Source organism: Seriola dumerili, unplaced genomic scaffold (assembly GCF_002260705.1).
Source record: "Seriola dumerili isolate Sdu_G_001 unplaced genomic scaffold, Sdu_1.0 BDQW01000052.1, whole genome shotgun sequence".
NCBI lineage: Eukaryota > Metazoa > Chordata > Actinopteri > Carangiformes > Carangidae > Seriola > Seriola dumerili.
In genome coordinates, this window is record NW_019174307.1 from 9,115,542 (window position 1) to 9,136,159 (window position 20,618).

The 20,618-nt window shown below is 39.8% G+C and overlaps 3 protein-coding genes across 3 annotated transcripts; all 3 read left to right on the forward strand.

Annotated features, from left to right (window-relative positions):
* The first annotated feature begins 2,202 nt into the window (after positions 1 to 2,202).
* LOC111218849 (tubulin alpha chain-like) lies at positions 2,203 to 3,761 on the forward strand. Its single transcript, XM_022741324.1, has 3 exons — positions 2,203 to 2,402; positions 2,529 to 2,677; positions 2,787 to 3,761. Exons 1-3 carry the CDS (start codon positions 2,222 to 2,224, stop codon positions 3,759 to 3,761), a joined length of 1,305 nt encoding a protein of 434 aa, XP_022597045.1. The 5' UTR covers positions 2,203 to 2,221.
* Positions 3,762 to 5,223: 1,462 nt separating this feature from the next.
* LOC111218848 (tubulin alpha chain) lies at positions 5,224 to 8,609 on the forward strand. The gene is made up of 4 exons (XM_022741323.1): positions 5,224 to 5,280; positions 6,681 to 6,903; positions 7,127 to 7,275; positions 7,503 to 8,609. The coding sequence occupies exons 1-4, from the start codon at positions 5,278 to 5,280 to the stop codon at positions 8,478 to 8,480; spliced, it is 1,353 nt and encodes a 450-aa protein (XP_022597044.1). The 5' UTR covers positions 5,224 to 5,277; the 3' UTR covers positions 8,481 to 8,609.
* Positions 8,610 to 9,634: 1,025 nt separating this feature from the next.
* Positions 9,635 to 20,501, forward strand: LOC111218845 (dnaJ homolog subfamily B member 6-like). Its single transcript, XM_022741320.1, has 11 exons — positions 9,635 to 9,945; positions 11,787 to 11,877; positions 12,408 to 12,517; positions 12,854 to 12,907; positions 13,739 to 13,855; positions 14,223 to 14,297; positions 14,551 to 14,680; positions 15,785 to 15,855; positions 16,228 to 16,527; positions 19,926 to 19,997; positions 20,182 to 20,501. Exons 2-10 carry the CDS (start codon positions 11,813 to 11,815, stop codon positions 19,952 to 19,954), a joined length of 951 nt encoding a protein of 316 aa, XP_022597041.1. The 5' UTR covers positions 9,635 to 9,945; positions 11,787 to 11,812; the 3' UTR covers positions 19,955 to 19,997; positions 20,182 to 20,501.
* The last annotated feature ends 117 nt before the right edge of the window (positions 20,502 to 20,618 follow it).

The following is a 20,618-nucleotide window of genomic DNA, read 5'->3' on the forward strand; positions in this document are numbered from 1 at the left end:
GTGGGTCAGAGCTTTATGACTCGGGCAACACCTAGGGCAAAACACATGAGAGAAGACAACAGCCAACAAGGCGTGTGCTTTCCCATGGATATTTCAGCTCACAGAGCATGAGCCAAACCTAAGGATTAGGTCAAAAGCAGTGTTCACATTTGCTGTATTTTGTATTGTACAGTTTAAAAAACCTAATGCATGACTGCTTCTATTATAATCACCCCGTTGTTCTATAAAGTAACTAATCTCATTGCAAGTACTGGTCTAAAGCACCAATATGAAACCAAAACATGTAAATTTGACAACAATTTGACATCTAACATGGCATTTAGCCTTTACTACATAGTGCTTTGTGAGCTTTGTGTTGAGAATACAATACCAACTTCAATTACCGTATTTGTCACAGATGAGTCTCACAGCCTCAGGAGGGGAACCAACCATATAATGAATAGCTGTGCAGTTGACACTGTGGTATCACTTTTAACTTCCAGGCTACCACAAATATATATATTTTTAAAGTCATGCAGGATGGTTTCTAAGAAAGTGCGAGAGAGTTTATCTTAGTGCTGAGTTAGTCATTAATTTTCACTTTTGATTGACAGCCACTGCTTTTTTGGATGAAAATAACGCATGCTGTTAGAAATAAAGATGGCGAGAGCAAGGAGGAAGTCAGCATACATGTATTGCTTCAATGTTTTATCACCCATTGGAAGATTTTACTGAATCGACATTCCCATACTGTTTGAACTCTGATGTTACAGTGGCTGCCTGCTGGTTTTGAAAGTGGTTTGACTTGTTTTAAAATATAACAGAGCCGGGCGTTCTGCCTTTAGCCATGGTATTGTATCAACAGTTTAGATTTTTCCTGCCAACTGTTGCGGGCAGCTACCTCACTGCTACCAAGATGAATGTCATGTTGAATAGAACTGTAAACATGTGAACTATACAACCTATTGGATTTGAATGGCTTTCTGGGTTTAGAAATCTAAATGGAATGACTAGGACTTAAATAACCATGATTTTGTGTCTTTTTAACCTACTCTATGAACTGCTCCTGTGACTGACTCTTATATTGCATGTGGAGAAACCACTCCAGCAGGCAGTTTACTCCATTTAGTCAGCTGACGCCTAATGAAGCGATGACGAATAAAATGAGTTTGACAAAGGTGTCACTGGGATCCAGAACAGATGTTATGTGTTTGGAAATTATGTCTTTCCATATACATACCTTTAAATTTGCATTTTGTGCGATTATTCCATAAATATTCCAGACAGGACAGGACGAACTGTAATGAATCTGCTTGAAGACTAAACTAAATAAATATTTTCTCAAATGATTCCTTTTTATTAAAGTGGAAGCAAAAAGTTGATGGATTCAGCAAATTAGTTAATATTCATACATTTATCCATCAAATACTCAGGTATCCACACATTACATCACATGAAAATGTCAAAATTACAACATGACAGTGAGACATTGGAAAAGTCAGGAATAGTTAATAACTGTTTTGTTTTCACCATACCTCGATTCCAAATTTTTCTAATTAGTACACAGTTCTTTGACAGTAGCATACTCAGGCAACCTCAAAACAACAGGCCTTTGTTGTCCCATCATAAACTACATCATAAAGTGAAATATTAGAAACCGCCCAATGAAACTACATTAGATTACCTTTCCCTCTTGAGGGGTTCTGCTTCTGCTTTCTGAAATTTGAGGTGCACATACACACCGGCAGACAACAGTCACAGACTCACACAATGAATAGGGTGGTGACCTCCTTTTGCATTGTGTGTATGTCAGGCAAGCGGATGGTCTTATCCTGGTCTCATCAGGAGGTTCTCTGATTACAGTACAGATCAAATCACTGTTCACCTTAAGCTGCAGGTATATAAGCGCTGAGTAACGCCGCTGCCTTTAGTGCTACATCTTCTTACCGATACCTGGACATTGGAGAAGAGAGAAAAACTATGGTAAGATATGGTTTGCTGGGGTGAAATACTACTGTATTTATTACATTGTGAGATATGCTGTATTTAGTCTATAACTGTTGGTTTATAAATTAAAGTGTGAAATAGTATCCATTAAGACAAATGAGATCTGCATCATAACAGACAGTAGTAGAGAAGAATATATTAAGTAGTTAACTGATGCTTCTAGTAACTGAACACTATTGCTCATTCTCTGCAGCGTGAATGTATCTCCATTCATGTGGGCCAAGCTGGGGCTCAGATGGGCAATGCATGCTGGGAGCTGTACTGTCTGGAACATGGGATCCAGCCAGATGGACAGATGCCCTCTGACAAGACTATTGGAGGAGGAGATGACTCCTTCAACACCTTCTTCAGTGAGACAGGGGCAGGAAAACATGTTCCCAGAGCAATCTTTGTCGACCTGGAACCTACTGTCATTGGTAAGTGTCAGTTAAATAGCTGATGATTATAATTATATCAACAAATTTGTTTGAAAATCAGTTAATAGCAATTTTAGGATTACTCATTCAGTAAATCTATTGGTATGACATTATTTTGTTGTCCAGATGAGGTGCGTACAGGAACCTACCGGCAGCTGTTCCACCCTGAGCAGCTGATTACCGGAAAGGAGGATGCTGCCAACAACTACGCCCGAGGACACTACACCATCGGCAAGGAGATCATCGATCTGGTGCTGGACAGGACTCGTAAACTGGTGAGACTGCCTGAGAGTACTTAGTGTATGTTTGTTTTATATTAAACTTTGTGTTTGCTTGAATAAAATATAATTTGATTTTAACATTCTTGAATTATTACATTTTCAGGCTGACCAGTGCACTGGCCTGCAGGGATTTCTAATCTTCCACAGCTTTGGTGGAGGCACTGGCTCAGGTTTCACCTCCCTACTAATGGAGAGACTCTCTGTTGATTATGGTAAAAAGTCTAAGCTTGAGTTTGCCATCTACCCAGCCCCTCAGGTTTCTACAGCTGTAGTGGAGCCTTACAACTCCATCCTCACCACCCACACCACCCTGGAGCATTCTGACTGTGCCTTCATGGTGGACAATGAGGCCATCTACGACATCTGCCGCAGAAACCTCGATATCGAGAGGCCGACCTACACTAACCTGAACAGGCTCATCGGCCAGATTGTGTCTTCAATCACAGCCTCACTTCGTTTTGACGGAGCCCTGAATGTTGACCTGACAGAGTTCCAGACCAACTTGGTGCCCTACCCTCGTATCCACTTCCCTCTGGCCACCTATGCCCCAGTCATCTCTGCTGAGAAAGCCTACCATGAGCAGCTGTCAGTTGCTGATATCACCAACACTTGCTTTGAGCCAGCCAATCAAATGGTGAAGTGTGATCCTCGTCGTGGTAAATACATGGCCTGCTGTCTGCTGTATCGTGGTGATGTGGTGCCCAAAGATGTTAACTCTGCCATCGCAGCCATCAAGACCAAGCGCACCATCCAGTTTGTGGACTGGTGCCCCACAGGCTTCAAGGTTGGCATCAACTATCAGCCTCCAACTGTGGTTCCTGGTGGAGACCTGGCCAAGGTGCAGAGGGCCGTGTGCATGCTGAGCAACACCACAGCCATCGCTGAGGCCTGGGCCCGTCTCGACCACAAGTTTGACCTCATGTATGCCAAGAGGGCCTTTGTCCACTGGTATGTTGGGGAGGGCATGGAAGAGGGAGAGTTCTCAGAGGCCAGAGAAGACATGGCTGCCCTGGAGAAGGATTATGAAGAGGTGGGTGCTGACAGCATGGGAGAGGAGGATGAAGGAGAAGAATACTGACTTTAATGAGGCCTGCACTTGAGCCAAAATAGATCAATCCCTATTTTTAAAATAGGGCATTCAGCTTTTGTAGTAAAGACATATGTATCAAATGTATTAATAAATCAACATAACAACCATTTGGCTCAGAAAATTACAGTTTACTATTCCCTAATACTATCCAACCAAAAGAGTCTGTGACAAACATTCACAAAACTAATCAAAAGTCTAAACTGTTCTGTTCGTGAAAGTAAGAATGTCAGAAAGGCAGTTATGTAAAAAAAAAAAAAAAAAAGAAAACAAAAAAAAACTTCTGGTCAGTCTTGCTTTCTGCCTTTAAAGATCTTTTCTTTCTGCAGTATCAGCCTGAGAAACTTAGACCAAACCCTCTTTTTTGTGCACCTCCCCCCACTATCCTCTCCCATGTGGAATGTAAGTTATGAAAGGGCTCCTATGTCAGTTTCTATATGCCATTCAGCTGTGACTCTGTGAGAGCGCCCGAGAGAGAGAGAAAATAACTGACTAACTCACTGACTAGTGTTGTTTGTGTAGCTCATACTCAGACAGTGGCCTGCAGGAACAATAGGATCCCAGTTATGTATGAATCACAGCTATGTGATCCTAAGAGGGCTGTTGAAAAATTGTACCAAAGAAAATCAGAAAACTTGGCATAACATTTCTCAGACGTTTTTCTCTATTTTTTTTTTTTTAATCTTTAACATTTCAGTGGTTTATTGGTTGCTAACGTGATGCTTCTCTGTTTTTCTGAATTATCTGATTTAGCTGAAACGTTGCATATTGCCGTGTCATTTTTGTCATTTTAACACAACTGCAACTGTAAGGATTCTTACTGCTCACCATTTTCTTTTCCCACCATTAAAACATATGTCTTTTGCATTTGGTGATCAATAATAAAGAACTTCATAGACTGTTCCATCATGTGTGATTATCCATTCAATTATTTAATACAGACACAGGGTGGACAATACATGTGTGTTGATGTGTGTGGGTGCAGAAGCATGAATAAGATAAGCATAATCCCTCTTCAAGCCCATAGTCCTTGTTAAATGAATATGTGTTGAGAAATGTTTTGTGGGTGACCATTCTGTGTGCTCCTGACAATTCCCCTACATAAAAATAAATACAGGCTTTGTATATGATTAAACTAACTCTGAACAGTGTCTCACTACAAATGGTCATAGTCTCTCTCTCATACACACACAAATTGAGAAAATAGGGTAAAACTGCTAAATGAAAGAGGGTTATATTTCCACACATAAGCACCTAATCTCAAACTGAAAGACAAAGCAGTTGAATGTAAGGGTGGATAACATGACATAAAGTAATAAGGGACTTCCCTCTTTTTTTTTTTTTTAAATTGCTGTTCCCTCCCGCCAATGAGCTATGCAGCTGCTTGCTGTGGTTTCCTGCCTGCCCCCTCCACATCCTTGCCTATATAAACCCTGACTCTCCCTCTCCTCCGCACTTCTGCTTTGTGTCTGAATCCTCAACGTCGGTCGAAGGACAAGCAGACAAAATGGTGAGTAACTGCAGATGACGTAGCCTAGAAATTTCCACTCTCCCTTTTCTTCATCCTGCCTTTGTCTGTGTTTCTTAGCATTAGATGGATTATACAGCTAGGCCTCTTTAATGTTTATGAGGCTTCTGCTTTTGAGTTGAAGGTTACTGATACAAAAGCAGCTCTATCCTATTAGATGATAGTAGTTTTGAGCTGAATTTATGAAATGAAACAGAAAAATCTAGGTCAGATAACAGACACTTTATGAGTTAGACTGCTTCCACATTTTCCTACTTGTTTGATATGTTACACCTAGTTATAAAACAGGAAAGAAATGTAACTAAAGAAAAAAGTATGTGGATTCATCATTGTGTGCTTGTTCAGGAATTAGAGTTTTCGTGGCTAAGAAGGAGTGACCGGGGTAATCGTGGCAGTGGGGGGATGGATAGAAAGAAGAGAGAAAAGAGGAGTGGTCTGGCCCAGACAGTATAAGTTAGTTGGCAGCCATTTTGCAGCTGTTAGGAGTTTTTGGTTGGAGAGAGATGTGGAGAGAGACAGAGAGAGAGGGAGAGAGACAGAGAGAGAGACAGACAGACAGACAGAGAGAGAGAGAAAGAGAGAGAGACATCCCAGGCTGTTACACAGCGCTATGCAGCTGGACAGGATGGGGGGAGGAGAGAGGCACACAAGGGGAGGGAGTGAGGAAAGGGAGGAGGTACAGGATGAAGAAGTGGGGGAAGGTTTTCCTATCTTCTTGAGGCATGCCCTTCCTGTCTGCCACATACTGCCTTACTTTGCATTTTCCTTTTTTCTCCTGAACACTCTGCTAAAACTGACTCCAAGACTTTCAAAACTGCATTCCATCTGTAGCTATGCAGCTACGAATACTCTTCTGCAGCAGCCTGTAGTGCAGACTGTGGACAATCTAATTGCTGCTTTCATTTAAATGCTTACTTCCTTGTAAGCACTTTGAGCAGCAGAAGGCTTCAGCATTCTGTTCTGGCCTAAAGTGCTCCGCAGTCAAAAGTTTATTTTCCAACTAAGCTGTCTCCTCTCTGAACTGAGGGCAGACATAATACCAAAGATTGTCATAAGACATGGTGTTCAAAGAAACAACATAGACACTATAAAGCAATAAGGAAATACATGTTTCATGTCTGTTGCCCTTTTTATAACAAATAACATGAACCCACTCAACTTAACAATATGAGCTGACATGAAATACATTGGTGCCCACTGGTCAACTGTGGATGAATTATTCAATCAAGATACAGTTATTTCTATACAATCACTGTTGGAGACAGGCAGTATTTCTATAAAAAAGATGTACAGTAACACTTACATTTGGTAGTAAGCATATCTCTGATAACATATTACCTGGTGGCCTTCTTTAACCAACCTCTCCCCATTCATTTATTCAGCGTGAGTGTATTTCTATGCACGTCGGCCAAGCCGGAGCCCAGATGGGCAATGCATGCTGGGAGCTGTACTGTCTGGAACATGGGATCCAGCCAGATGGACAGATGCCCTCTGACAAGACTATTGGAGGAGGAGATGACTCCTTCAACACCTTCTTCAATGAGACAGGGACAGGAAAAAATGTTCCCAGAGCAATCTTTGTCGACCTGGAACCTACTGTCATTGGTCAGTAGTCCACATTATTTTCCATTATTTTTTGTTTGATTTTAAGTTGTGCACATAAAACTTTACACCAAAAAGTCTACATGTACACTCATGATACTCTACTTTGATTTTGAGCAAAGTAGCTTTCTCATATTCAATTACAGTATCAGAGCAAATATGTTTAAAGCATTCTTCATATTGAGACATTTGTTCTTACTCTTGTCTTTAATTGTCCCTTTTACAGATGAGGTGCGTACAGGAACCTACCGTCAGCTGTTCCACCCAGAGCAGCTGATTACAGGAAAGGAAGATGCTGCCAATAACTACGCCCGAGGACACTACACCATTGGCAAGGAGATCATCGATCTGGTGCTGGACAGGACTCGTAAATTGGTGAGCTTTATGACAGTAGTTTGCTGGGCAGGTTTAGCATTTAACAAGAGTTTGAGCTCTCCAAAAAGAATTTTGCCTCAGCTATTTTCACCAAAAGAGAAAGAAAGAAAGGAGATTCCAGTTTTGGAAGATATAGACAAAGTGGTGACTTTTCCATTTTTCATACCTTTGTAAAGACTGTGCAACTGGAGTGGGATTTTGATTAATCAAGCCAATTTTCCTTTCAGGCTGACCAGTGCACTGGCCTGCAGGGTTTCCTAATCTTCCACAGCTTTGGTGGAGGCACTGGCTCAGGTTTCACCTCCCTACTAATGGAGAGACTCTCCGTTGATTATGGAAAGAAATCAAAACTTGAGTTTGCTGTCTACCCAGCTCCCCAGGTTTCCACAGCTGTAGTGGAGCCTTACAACTCCATCCTCACCACCCACACCACCCTGGAGCATTCTGACTGTGCCTTCATGGTGGACAATGAGGCCATCTACGACATCTGCCGCAGAAACCTTGATATCGAGAGGCCGACCTACACTAACCTGAACAGGCTCATCGGCCAGATTGTGTCTTCAATCACAGCCTCACTTCGTTTTGACGGAGCCCTGAATGTTGACCTGACAGAGTTCCAGACCAACTTGGTGCCCTACCCTCGTATCCACTTCCCTCTGGCCACCTATGCCCCAGTCATCTCTGCTGAGAAAGCCTACCATGAGCAGCTGTCAGTTGCTGATATCACCAATGCTTGCTTTGAGCCAGCCAATCAAATGGTGAAGTGTGATCCTCGTCATGGTAAATACATGGCCTGCTGTCTGCTGTATCGTGGTGATGTGGTGCCCAAAGATGTTAACTCTGCCATCGCAGCCATCAAGACCAAGCGCACCATCCAGTTTGTGGACTGGTGCCCCACAGGCTTCAAGGTCGGCATCAACTATCAGCCTCCAACTGTGGTTCCTGGTGGAGACCTGGCCAAGGTGCAGAGGGCCGTGTGCATGCTGAGCAACACCACAGCCATCGCTGAGGCCTGGGCCCGTCTCGACCACAAGTTTGACCTCATGTATGCCAAGAGGGCCTTTGTCCACTGGTATGTTGGGGAGGGCATGGAAGAGGGAGAGTTCTCAGAGGCCAGAGAAGATATGGCTGCCCTGGAGAAGGATTATGAAGAGGTTGGCACTGACAGCATGGGAGAGGAGGATGAAGAGGGAGAGGAGTATTGAAGTATCAAACATAATCACACATTCCAAATGTTATCATGAACGTGACACATTCCCAGCAACATTCTGATAACCTGTGGTAGTGATATGTCAGTATTATCAATAAAAAGTTCTCATGAACCTTTTAATGAACTTGTAATCATTCTTGAACTTTTCCAGCATTTAAAAGGATTATTATCTGCATAAGGGACAAAAGACTTGGGCAAAACAAAATCAACAGTAGTGCCCAACAAAATATTTAAATCAAGGTGATTATATAAGTTCTACACTTTACATTCTGTTACATTGGTACGTCATAGAGGGGATTTTTCCACCCGTGATTTCAGATTCTGTTTATGTGTAGCTTGCATTCATTTACAAAGGAAATTCCAGTTTCTTTGCCTTTGCCAATTTCCTGCCTTTTTGTGCCGTGTTGATGATCACAAAGTATTCAAAGGGCTTGGATGGTCTTGTTCCTGCAGTTACTTCTTCGGTCACCAGATGGGAGTAATGTGACCACCTAGTAAAGTTATGGGAGTTGCCTTTGTCCTTAGACTCTACAGTAGCCTACATAAACAGGCTTAGTCATATTAAACATCACATCGTAAACCTGTAGGCTATAAGTGCACGTTTTTGGTCCACTAGGCTTACAATGTAGTTTAAATGACTAAAGCTATGACTGAATAGAATACGTTTTCACATATTTTACTTCAGCAGCAACAATACTACAATGTAATTACTCCACTAAAAAGTCCAAAAAAGCCCCGTATTCAAAATATTGCATAAGCAATAGTATTTAAAACGTAAAGTATCAAAAGTAAATGTTCTCTTTATGGAGCAGAAGGCTGTAGAAGAAGTAGAAGTTCCACCGCAGTTTAGTAGAGTACATTTATTTAGTCCGACCAGTGTAACATAACGTAACTCAATGACTGGTGATATTTTGAAATGAAACTGTTAAGAAATATCGGTGATTATTTGCTTTATAGTTTATGGTTACTTTAATGGTTAGCCATATGAACACCGACAGAAGTGGCTGGTTTTATAGGTTAAGCTCATGTGTGTGTCTATATTACCATAGAGCAACAGGCAGCAACCGGGGTAGGGCGGGTCTGATGACGCTTCCAAACACTGGCATTTTCTAGACGCTCTATTTTCTTCTCTCAGCTGACGGTGACGTAGCGCGTGCAGCTTAGACCAGCACACGCGGCTAACAAGTCTGACTATCCGCTTGTTTTCCCGGACGGAGACCATAGAGTTAGACCGCAGAGGCACAACGTATCGGAACTGTGCAGTGGTACTGTGTCGTTAGGAAGCATTCGTGTCGGGGCGGCGAACAGGCAGACTGACTGTAGGAGGGGGGTGTGAGGCTGTCACGCAGAGAGGGGGAGCGCATTCCAGAGGCACCGCTAACATAACTAATTCATTGTTGTTCTATACCGGGTGGACAGACGGCGGAACTCCTCACTAACTAGGCCAAAGGACTCAGACGGTAGGTCCGCAGCTTTGGCTTGTCTTGAAGTTGTCGCTACAGCCAATAGCCAGTGTAGCTACTGTAATTTACTTTACATGTCTAACTTTACCATAAAAGGGAACATTGTCTCACCGAAATACCAAATAACGATAACGGTACATTTAACGTTGAATATAGCCAGCACCTGTGCATGCAACTGCATCTGCCCGTGTATATAAGTTTGTGTAGGCCTACTGTCATGTCAGCAGCAGTTGTCAGATGCCACAACGCTAGAAATAAACATAGTAATAATACTTGTGTGAGCACATGGCTGTTCCCAAGGGGTCATAGAAAGTTAAGTTTAGTTATTTTACCTCAGTTTGGAAGTCCCCCTCAACCCCAAAACTGTTGCAGTCCACTAATAAGATTGGTATGGGGGATAGCATGCTGACTCTGACTCTGGCTATAATGGAACCACTGACTGTACTGAGGTCTTATCATTTCAAGGGCACTTGATAGTTGCACTTTCAAGTAAATGCTAAAAACACATATTTATTAATTAATTATTTATATATTTATATTTTTACAACAAAAAATTAATATAATATTTATTGTATATATTTATTGATATATAAGTGCCTCCATCTGTAGCTGATTTAGTGTGTAGGAGAAAAACTACTTTTCTTGTGTGTACAAGAAATTGTACACAATTAATTGTCAGATGAATCAACTGACCTTTTTATTGACTATATGTATGTCAGATTAACTGGAAACTTTTTGTTATCAAAATCAAAAATCCTAAATCGTAATCAAAAATTCAGCACAAAATGTTTAAGAAATAGTGTTATCTAATTATCATAGTCCACAGCATGCATTGCATGTAGTTGTGTGTTTAGTAATGACTACTGTTGGCACCCACCTCTATGTTAATTATTTTTAAGTTATGGCCATAGATGTGTGACTTAGATTAGAATATTGATTCTAGACTAAATCAAAATGGCAGTCAACAATTAATTACTCAGTGCTTGTGGGATGCATGGTGACTCATGGCTCTTATAACTCATGTATTGCTGAGAGAGTGCAGCTGTGACAAGTAACTCTTGACAACAGCAATCAGATGTTGACAGAATTTAATGTTGACTTGAACAAAATTAAGTTTAGTTTGATTCTAAGCAAGTGTTAGACCAAATAAGTAAATATGCAAATAATTGATATGTGAATTGTCTGACATCTTTGTCAAAACTGCCAACAAAAATGTATTTTAAAATTATTTTGCTGGAGGCAAAAAAACAAAAGCTCATTTGAGGTGAATTTCATTTTTAGTGAAACAAAAAGGAGATGACGTTATTGTCACCAAGATACGAACAGAGACCTAACACTTAGCACACTGGTGTTTTCAGTCATACTGGCAGATTAGCTCTATGCTCAGGTTGGGTGAATATGCTGACGATTACAGGATGTCATTGAACACCAAGTTGTCCTCACCTAACAGATGCAGCAAAGCTAACAGGATAGTGATGGAGATTTGTACACCTACAGACAAAAATAGGCAAAATAAGTAAAAACTCTTGCGTGTTGTAATATGTTTCTTGAATCCTTAACCAGCACTTTAGTGTACAGAATGATAAACAACTGTGTTTACATAACACTTTGCCAGCTTACATTCGGCTGTATATGACCACTTATCTACAAACTGAATAGATAGTGAGCACAGAGCTATTTCTTTTTCTTTTTGTGGATTTTTAGAAGACCACAGATTCCAAGGCTTTTCAACCTTTTTGTAATCAGAGACATCAATTTGATAAATGCAGAATGTGTGTGTCGAATCGGAGCTGATTATATGCAATGCTCAAAAGAAAACTATTGTATTTTCATTTCAGAGAGGTGAGGAGTGACAGGAGGCGAGATGGTGAATTACTATGACATCCTGGGAGTGTCCAAAACGGCCTCCCAGGACGACATCAAGAAGGCGTGAGTATCCTGAGATCATCTGAAGAATACTCAAGGAATAAACAACAAAGCAAGATTTTACTTGAGTACAAAAGTTTCTGTAGCTTCTGAAGATATATTTAAAACGTAACGTCTTACTTAAAATTGCCAGGTTATATAAGCTGCTTCAAAAGCAGCATTTCTTAGTTTTATGAACTTTAGGCCACACTTGAATTTCGTTTCAAACAAAAACATGTACAAGTATTTTTTTTTAAAATGATAAAATACCAAAAATATACTACCTCATTATACATTATAACTAAACCAGGTTATACCCATAAATAGAGATTTGAGACCCACTGGTATGAAATATACAGATTTCGCGAAAGAGAAATGGAGTGGTGTCATATTTTTCCTCAGGTTTTCCACGGGGTAAATTTGTTTACTTTGTTAGATATCATAGCATTAGTGTTAGAGATATTAGTATTAGTGCATGTCTTTGTATATATTTATTTACTTGTGTGTATGAGTCAGTGTGTGTAGCAATGTCTCTGTTTGTGTTGTGTCTTTAGGTACAGGAAACTGGCTCTGAAATGGCATCCCGACAAAAACCCAGACAACAAAGATGAAGCAGAGAGAAAATTCAAAGAACTTGCTGAGGCCTATGAAGTCCTGTCTGACAGTAAGTCCGATCAGTGCGTGTGTGTGTGTGTGTGTGTGTTTGTGTGTGTGTGTGTGTGTGTGTGTGTGTGTGTGTGTGTGTGTCTGTCTGTCTGTCTGTCTGTCTGTCTGTCTGTCTGTCTGTTTGTCTGTGTGAGGCTGTGAGTCATGAATCTGAGTCTTTGTAGGATGATTTCAAGCTTGTCAGAGAGAACCTTTAAGTAAATTTATAACAAATTAGTTATGTTTTTAATTTAATTGAATGTGTGTGTTGGGTGTTTGTATGAGAGGAGAAGAAAGGTATGTATTGATGCCTCTTGGTTCCATCATTAAATTGTGCTCTTTCCCTTTGTCACAGAGAGTAAGCGTGATGCATATGACAGCTATGGAAATGACAGAATGGGACACAAAGGTAAATAAATACCTTCTGTTGCGCTGTTGAGATGCAGTTGCATCCATTGTTGTTGTAGTGGCTATTTGTCTTCATATTAATTTAAATCCAAAATAAAAATCAAAAGGCCACTGATTCACCATGGGGATGTGGTTTACACAGGCAAAAGAATACACTGTCCAAACAAAGCATTTTTCTTTTGACTTATGTATCTAAAAAAGCAAGCAAAGAAAGGAACAAAGGGATCATGTTTCCTGCTGTCTCTCCTGCTCTGGTAGAAAACCATAGTCCCACCCAGGTACATGCTGGTCCTAAATCAGTCTACCTACCTAAATAACCTCATGTGCCCATAGTGTTACCCAAATAAACAAAATTCTAGTTAACCAAAGCTAACTCTGCTAGATTAGCAAATAATATAAAGCAACTAATGACTAACAAAAGTGAATATTATCAAATAAAACAAATTAAATTAGGTAATCCAAACTCAGAACAGATGAATAAATAATAGAAAAACCAACCAACCAGACAACAGCTCCTACAATTGTAATAGTGTGGAAAATCATACAACTCTTCTTAAGGCTAAAAATTTGGGCTGATAGTTTTGTCTTTGTTTTTCTCATTCTCTTTCTCTGTCTCTTCTTTCTGTTTATTCCCTCTCCCTTCTTTCTTTGGCTATCGTTATCCTTCCACCTCTATAACACTTATTCTCCCTTTTCCCTTTGTCATTCCTCTTTTTTCTTCTCTTTCCTCATCTCATCCTTCCCTAATTCACTCAATATAATATTCCCCATCTTCTCTTTCTCTTCTTTGTTTGCTCCTCACCCACTTGATGCCGATGACTTCACTTCCCAGGTCCCACCAGCTCTGACTTTTCATCAGATTTCCCAGGATTCACCTTCACATTCCGCAGCCCAGATGAGGTGTTCAGAGAGTTTTTTAGTGGCCAGGATCCATTTGCCAGTTTCTTTGGTAAGTCATACACAATATACCACAAGTGGGGTTCCATTATCATTTTTATGAAATTTTCCTGCCTTAATATTTAAAATTTTATTCAGTGAGGAATTTAATTTTCTGCTATTTGCACTAGGTATGGTGATATATTTTGTAAAAAAAAACATAATCAAAATGATTGTTCTTACACTCAGTCAGTTCCAGTGAATTTTTTTATTTTTGAGTGGTGTCCTCTGGACAATTGTTAAATCTTACTTTTAAAATTTTTCTATCTATTCACTTGTGGTGCAATAATTACACATAGTCCCTTAAAAGAGAAGTTCCCGCTTTTTGACTTAAGTTTAACTACGTAACAGACATATTTATGTGTCTTTCTCTCATTCAGATGACTTTTCATCGTTTGGCGGGTCATCCTCTCGCCTTGGCCCCAGTCGCTTCTTCTCTTTCCCATCAACCAAAGGTAAACAGTCATTATCATATCAGCAAATGGGTCATTAATTTGGTGGGCAACACTTTTCTTATTATTTTCTACTTATTTTTTATATATTAGGACACCTTGCTCTTCATTACTAACTTCAATCTAAACTTTCTGCAGTGATTAAACAGGAGTGGTATTAATTCAGCACAGACACGGGTACTGTAAAGTGAAATGAATCAAGCTTTTCTCTTGTCTTCTCTTCTCTTCCCTTTCCTGGTCTGCTGTCCTTATCCAGTTGATTTTACCTCCTTCTCTTCCTTGGGGGGTCTGGATGGGATGGAGAGCATGGGTGGAGGGATGAGCAACTTCAAATCAGTTTCTACCTCCACTCGCATCGTAAATGGAAAACGCACCACTACCAAGAAGTATGTAATGTCTTTACTTTAAGTCAGAAAAGTGAAACATTCACAGAAAAGTATCTGAAACCTGCCATATTATACAGTTTTATTTTCCAGCTCTTTGGAAATTTTGGAAATCTTGATATTACAAATCTCATTCCAGCTATGTTGAAACAAACATTATAGTAACATTAGTTTGCAGTTCCACGTGGTTGTTACACATTTGGAAAGTACTCATTCATTTCATTTCATCACTCATACATTTCAAGCTCTTAATCATCCCAAGGGTGTGAAGGCATTTTGCACACAAATGTTATATAACTGCAAGCCTCAGTCTGCAAAACAAGTTCAGCGGTTTGCTTAACTGCTTCCTTTCTTATTGTTTTTTAATGTTATTTAAATGCAACTGGGTATTTAGGATTTTATTTGACTGACTCTTAATTCTATTTTTATAAACTACAAACTGGGGCTGTAGACCTGTGATTGTAGTCCGCATAAGTTAGTGCTGTCTACAATCCTACACTGTTAATGGAGTGCTGCAGGAATGAGTCCTAAGTCCTACAGTTTTATTGTATTACATAAAATACATCAGTAATTCGTTTTATAAAAGGAGGTTGCTAACAAGTGGCCAAATGAGACCATAGAGTTAGTCTGGGATGTTAAACATTATCACGCTCAACAAGAAAACCTATCTACTCACCAGTCTGCCTTTACGGCCTTGTTGTGTTTATACTTGCGCTCTATAATTATTTTTAACTTTCTAAGAGGAAAGGGTTTTGTAGAAGGGGTAATCATGTTAAATCAAATGACAAGTTGGAACTTTAGTGATGGTAATGACAAAAATCCCATTGGCTTTTTGTGAAGGGAACCAGGGTGATGTTAATTTACGGCTTGTCCTACAAAAATACGTCATCTCTGCAGCACTCTATGGAGCTCAGATTACTGTAATCAAAAGTCACATGGATATTTAAGGAATTCACTGAAAATCTTGTGACAGTTACAAGATTAAATATGCATTTATGTTCGAAAAGAGCAAGTGACACACACAATGACACATGCATACACACAGAAAAAAGAATGATGGAGGTATGTCAATACTACCATTTATCTGTGTATTTGTCTTCTTTACAGGATAAAGGAGAATGGGCAGGAAAGAATAGAAATTGAGGAGGATGGGGTGTTAAAGAGTGTCCTAATTAACGGTAAGAACACACACACTGAATTTTGTGATTGAGAAATTTGATGCCAAAAAAACTTTCGCAAAGGTTTGCAATATCTTGAATTGAAATCCACAAATTCACTTAAACTGGTACCACTTGCAAAATAAGAGTAACAGAGCTCACAAAGACAGGAACTACATTTGCTAATCAGAAAAGCTTTCAAGTCAAACCAGTGATTTTTTCAAACTATAGTATTAAAATAGCAAAGGTTTTAGATATTAAGTTAAATTTGTAGTATGATGATATCTCTACATTATTTAACTCTTGTTGCCCCCTTAGTTAGGCATGTGTGTGCATATGTTGAATCATGTTGCTTGTGCACATACACACCTGTGTAGTTGTGTGTGTTCCCAGGTGTGGAGGATGAAATGGCCCTTGCTTTAGAGCTAAGCCGACGAGAGGGACAGCCCCATCATTCCCCTCAGAAGCCAGGACTCCAAAATAGATCACCTGCTGAGTCCAACAGATCCCGCCCCAGCCCTTTCTCTGCAGGCACACATCGGTCATTTAGCTCCGCTCCCTTCTACAACTATGAAGAGACTGTGGGAAGTAGTGACGATGATGAAGACGACGAAGATCTGCAGATGGCTTTGGCATGCAGCCTGTCAGAATTGGAAGCACAGCAGAAAGCAGCTGCTACTGACTTCATATCAGGTGCTGGGGGCGGGGTCAAAGTTACAAGTAACCAAACTGTAACAAAAAATGTTCATGTGTCTCGCACTGTAAAGGCTGTCACAGGGGATAAATATAAAGAGGGGCAGTTGGAAATGGACTCAGGGCTTGGAGATAGGTGGGAAAAGGCGGGAAAGGGAACCAGGGAGCCAGACTTCTCTCCTGAGTCACCCACAACTTCCAACACTACGCCGCTAAGCCAGAGCAGTGAAGAAGAGTTTAAACCTGCCATAAAAAATAGCGATGGCAACGTAAAGAAGAAAAAGAAGTGTGGGTGTATTGTGTGCTAAAGCAGTGTATGTGTGCGTGTGTGTATATTTGGGATGCCTTATTCTTTATACTTACCTCGGTGCTTTGCCTGCAGCCGGACTCTAATGTAATGTGATTGCCAGACTCTTAATTTGAGGCGGTGGCTCAAACGATCACAAGGATTACAGTCTTAACGCCTTTAAAGGAGACAGTGAGTCAGCTTTGACAGGGTTTGTGGTTTTGTGCTGGTTTTCTTTGTTGATGGCTGACCCAGACATTTCCACCTAATCTGCCAATACAGAACCAAAAGTTAAATAGTGTTACTTTATGCTTGTGAAGCAATATCAAGGATTGTTTATGAATGTTTCTAAATATGCCAAATATTTACGTATTGCTGACAGAAAGGAGTGGGAATAGGTTGGATTTAGATGCGTCCAATTAGTAGTGATTTAAATCCCAAGAGTATTTTCTGCTCTCAAATCTTTGTGCTTTTTTTTTTGCTGTGTGTGTGTTGTGTGTGAGTGTGTGTGTGTGTGTGTGTGTGTTTGTGTGTGTGTGTGTGTGTGTGTGTGTGTGTGTGTGTGTGTGTTGTGTGTGTGTGTTGTGTGTGTGTGTGTGTTTGTGTTGCTGTGTTTGGGTCAGTTGAGACCCTGCCATAGAAATTTCTCATTCAGGCTCTCTGGCAAAGGCAATGTATCAGAGCTTTCAGCCCAGTCTGAAACAATAGATCAAAATCAAAAGTAGGCCACAGAACCTTCTCCAGTGATGAATGACTAATTTGATTCCGCTCAGTGGTCAACTGACAATAATTATAATAATGTAAACAAAAAGTACAATACAAATACATTGTAAATATAATACATACAGGCTCCCCAGTCTGAACAGGAAGCCCAGCTTTTATATTTTGTGTGAAGTTGCAGTAGTGAGGAGCTCATGTATCATTACAGTTGAGTATATCTTGGCCTTAATGAACTTTTCCTAGAGTGTCATCACTATTTTTGGTCAGATTGTAGATTGTAGTTTTGTAACAATACTTAATGAAGGCAAAGCACGATGTAGAGTGTGCACAGCATTGCGACTGAGTGTAGACAAATAATCATGTTAAAAATATTTTATACTTTGATTCTTTTGATGCCTCTGTGCATTTGTACTGTTGTTTACCGTGCTCACATAATCGCTGCAAATGTTCAGTCAGAAAAACAAATGTATTTTAAGCAAAGCAAATGTATTTCAGTCAATAAGGTACACCAGAATTTTCTTTCAGCACCAGCCTTCCAGCCAACGTTTCCTCCAATAGAGGAACATGGCAAAATTCTGCATTAGTGATTAGTAGTGTGTATAAAATGAGCTTCATCATTAAAACACTGCTAGTCTGATTTCCCTTGGACTGGTTTGACATGTCGTGGTGGAGGAGGTACAGTAGCTACATCTTCCTTAAGTGCACCTGAGGAAAATACTAAAGCGATTCCAGTTGAGCTGTCTTGTGTGCAAAGTTATCAGACTGTCATCCTCCAGGGCAACTCTCTAAACCCTACGTTATGCACTGATTACCTCCAGGCTTAGATAAAAATGCATTAATGTTTAAATAAGTACTTAAATCTGCCAAAATGAAGGACATACTGTATCTTAATAAATGAAAAAGGCAGAGAAGACATGGGAATACACAGAGTATGTTTTGGATCAAAGGTAATGTTATACTTCTACATTTATAGACTTTCAGTTACAGATATATCAGTGCCATATTAGCTACTGCTGCAGTGGGTTTTGTGTCTCACTAGAACACTGTTTGTTTCCTCATTTGCACAGTCCTAGAAACCATGGACTTTCAGATCTGCTGGAAAACTGTTCAGCTTGTCTGCCCAAGGTGTAGGTGTGTGTGTGTGAGAAAGAGAAAGAGGGAGAGAAAGAACTGAGCTGTTGAATGTTAAGTTACCATGGTGCTGCTGGATGAAACCTAAATGTGCCTGAGTGTAGACTTCTAATGAAATGAAAACAAAATGGCAATTTAGTCTGATTATCAGGCTAACCTATAACAAAACACACACACACACACACACACACACACACACACACACACACACACAGGAACACTAATAACTGTTTCAAATGTGATTGTTGCTGTATCTATGAAGGCTGTAGTAACAGAAAGTCCTGTTGGTGCCAAAACGGTATTAAAAAAGAAATACTACTACCAGTAGTATATAGTAATTAATTGTTTTGTTTTTTTACTGTATATAAGCACCTTACTACAGGCAGCGTCCTGTTTATTTGGTTGTCATATAATCTTCATGAGTGCTTGAGTTATTTTATATTGCATGAGTTTTTGCTTTCATTTTTTAAAGACAACTATCATCACTGGCAAAAAAAAAGCACAGCTGTAAGAATATATCATCACTTTAAACAAATTCAGATCATTTTGACTCTGTTGTCACTCAGTTGTCAATTGTATCCTCTCCAAACTTATTTTGCATGAAGAGGGAATGCGAGAGAAAGAGGCAGATGATTTGTCTTATAAATATACAGTATATCATCCTGTATTATTTGTACGCCATTGAACTGACAAGTGTTATTGTTGTTTTTATTTTCAATCAAACAAATAAAAATTGAGCTAAAAGAGGAGTTGGCATATTTGATTTTTTCAGAATATGGCCGTAACCGTCATGGATTTTTCACTACTTTACACTAATTCCATGCTACACATTGACTACTAGTTTACTATGACTACATAATACATTTAATGTATAATAGAGATCTTTCATGTATTCTGAATGACTCCCCCTGGTTCTCTGGAGCTCCGTAACAAAGCATGTGCAGATGAGCCATTTTAAAATTATTGCATATCATTTAGAATATATTTACTCTGCTTACATTTATTTTCACTCGGTATCTTATCTTAACCAATGTTTTTCCATTTACCCACTTGAGAACTTTCCATTTACACTGCCTCAAAAACTGCCCATGTATGTGGCATTATTACAAACCTGCCTGTTTCTCATCAGCAGCCCTTTGGTCTTCTCTCCTTTGATTTGCTCTGATCCATGCTGTCTTCTGGTCTCCATGTCTAGTAAACATACATGGGATTTAAGTTGGACTTTTTGGTTTTGTCTTACACTTCCTGCTTCCTGTTTCAGACTCAGACTTCGAGGCCTTCACAAGCTAACCTGATTGGCTCATGCTGCTCTGTGGCCTAGCCCCACCCTGAGGTAAAGAACCAGTGTGAATCTGAAACACCCTGAGAATAGTTCCTTTATTCCTTCTCCTGCTCCATCAGTAGATCAGATCAGATGATGAAGTCCCATCTTTCTTACAAGTCTTTTTCTTTCACAAGTGATGCCTATTTGCATTACTGATAAAGTGTAACATGTCCTTGTGCATCTATTCTTACAGGTCAAAGGTCAATTCCCCATGATGCACTTGTCTCTCTCTGCCCACCACGGCTCCTACCTGCTGAATGACACTTAAAAAAAGATTCAAATGTGTATTTTATATGTATATGTCTGAGTGTGTGTTCATTGCTCACTGTGGAGCAAAAGACTGGAAACTTTTGAACCCAAGGAAATACTTCTAATAATCTCTGCATTAAACAACATTTCACTGTATTTGAATTAATTTTGTCCTGGGAGAACAGGTACAATATATGTAATTATTGTTAAAAGAGTAGGAAATTACACTGGAAAAACAATTATCCCTGCAAGTGGAAAAGGATGCAAAAGGCAAAAGAAATGTCTTCTGAAATAAAGCATTTCCTGCTGACTACACTGAATCAGTCCGTGGTAGTTTATCTTCAAGAAACTTCATGGCTAATATCAAACAACGGAGAATTA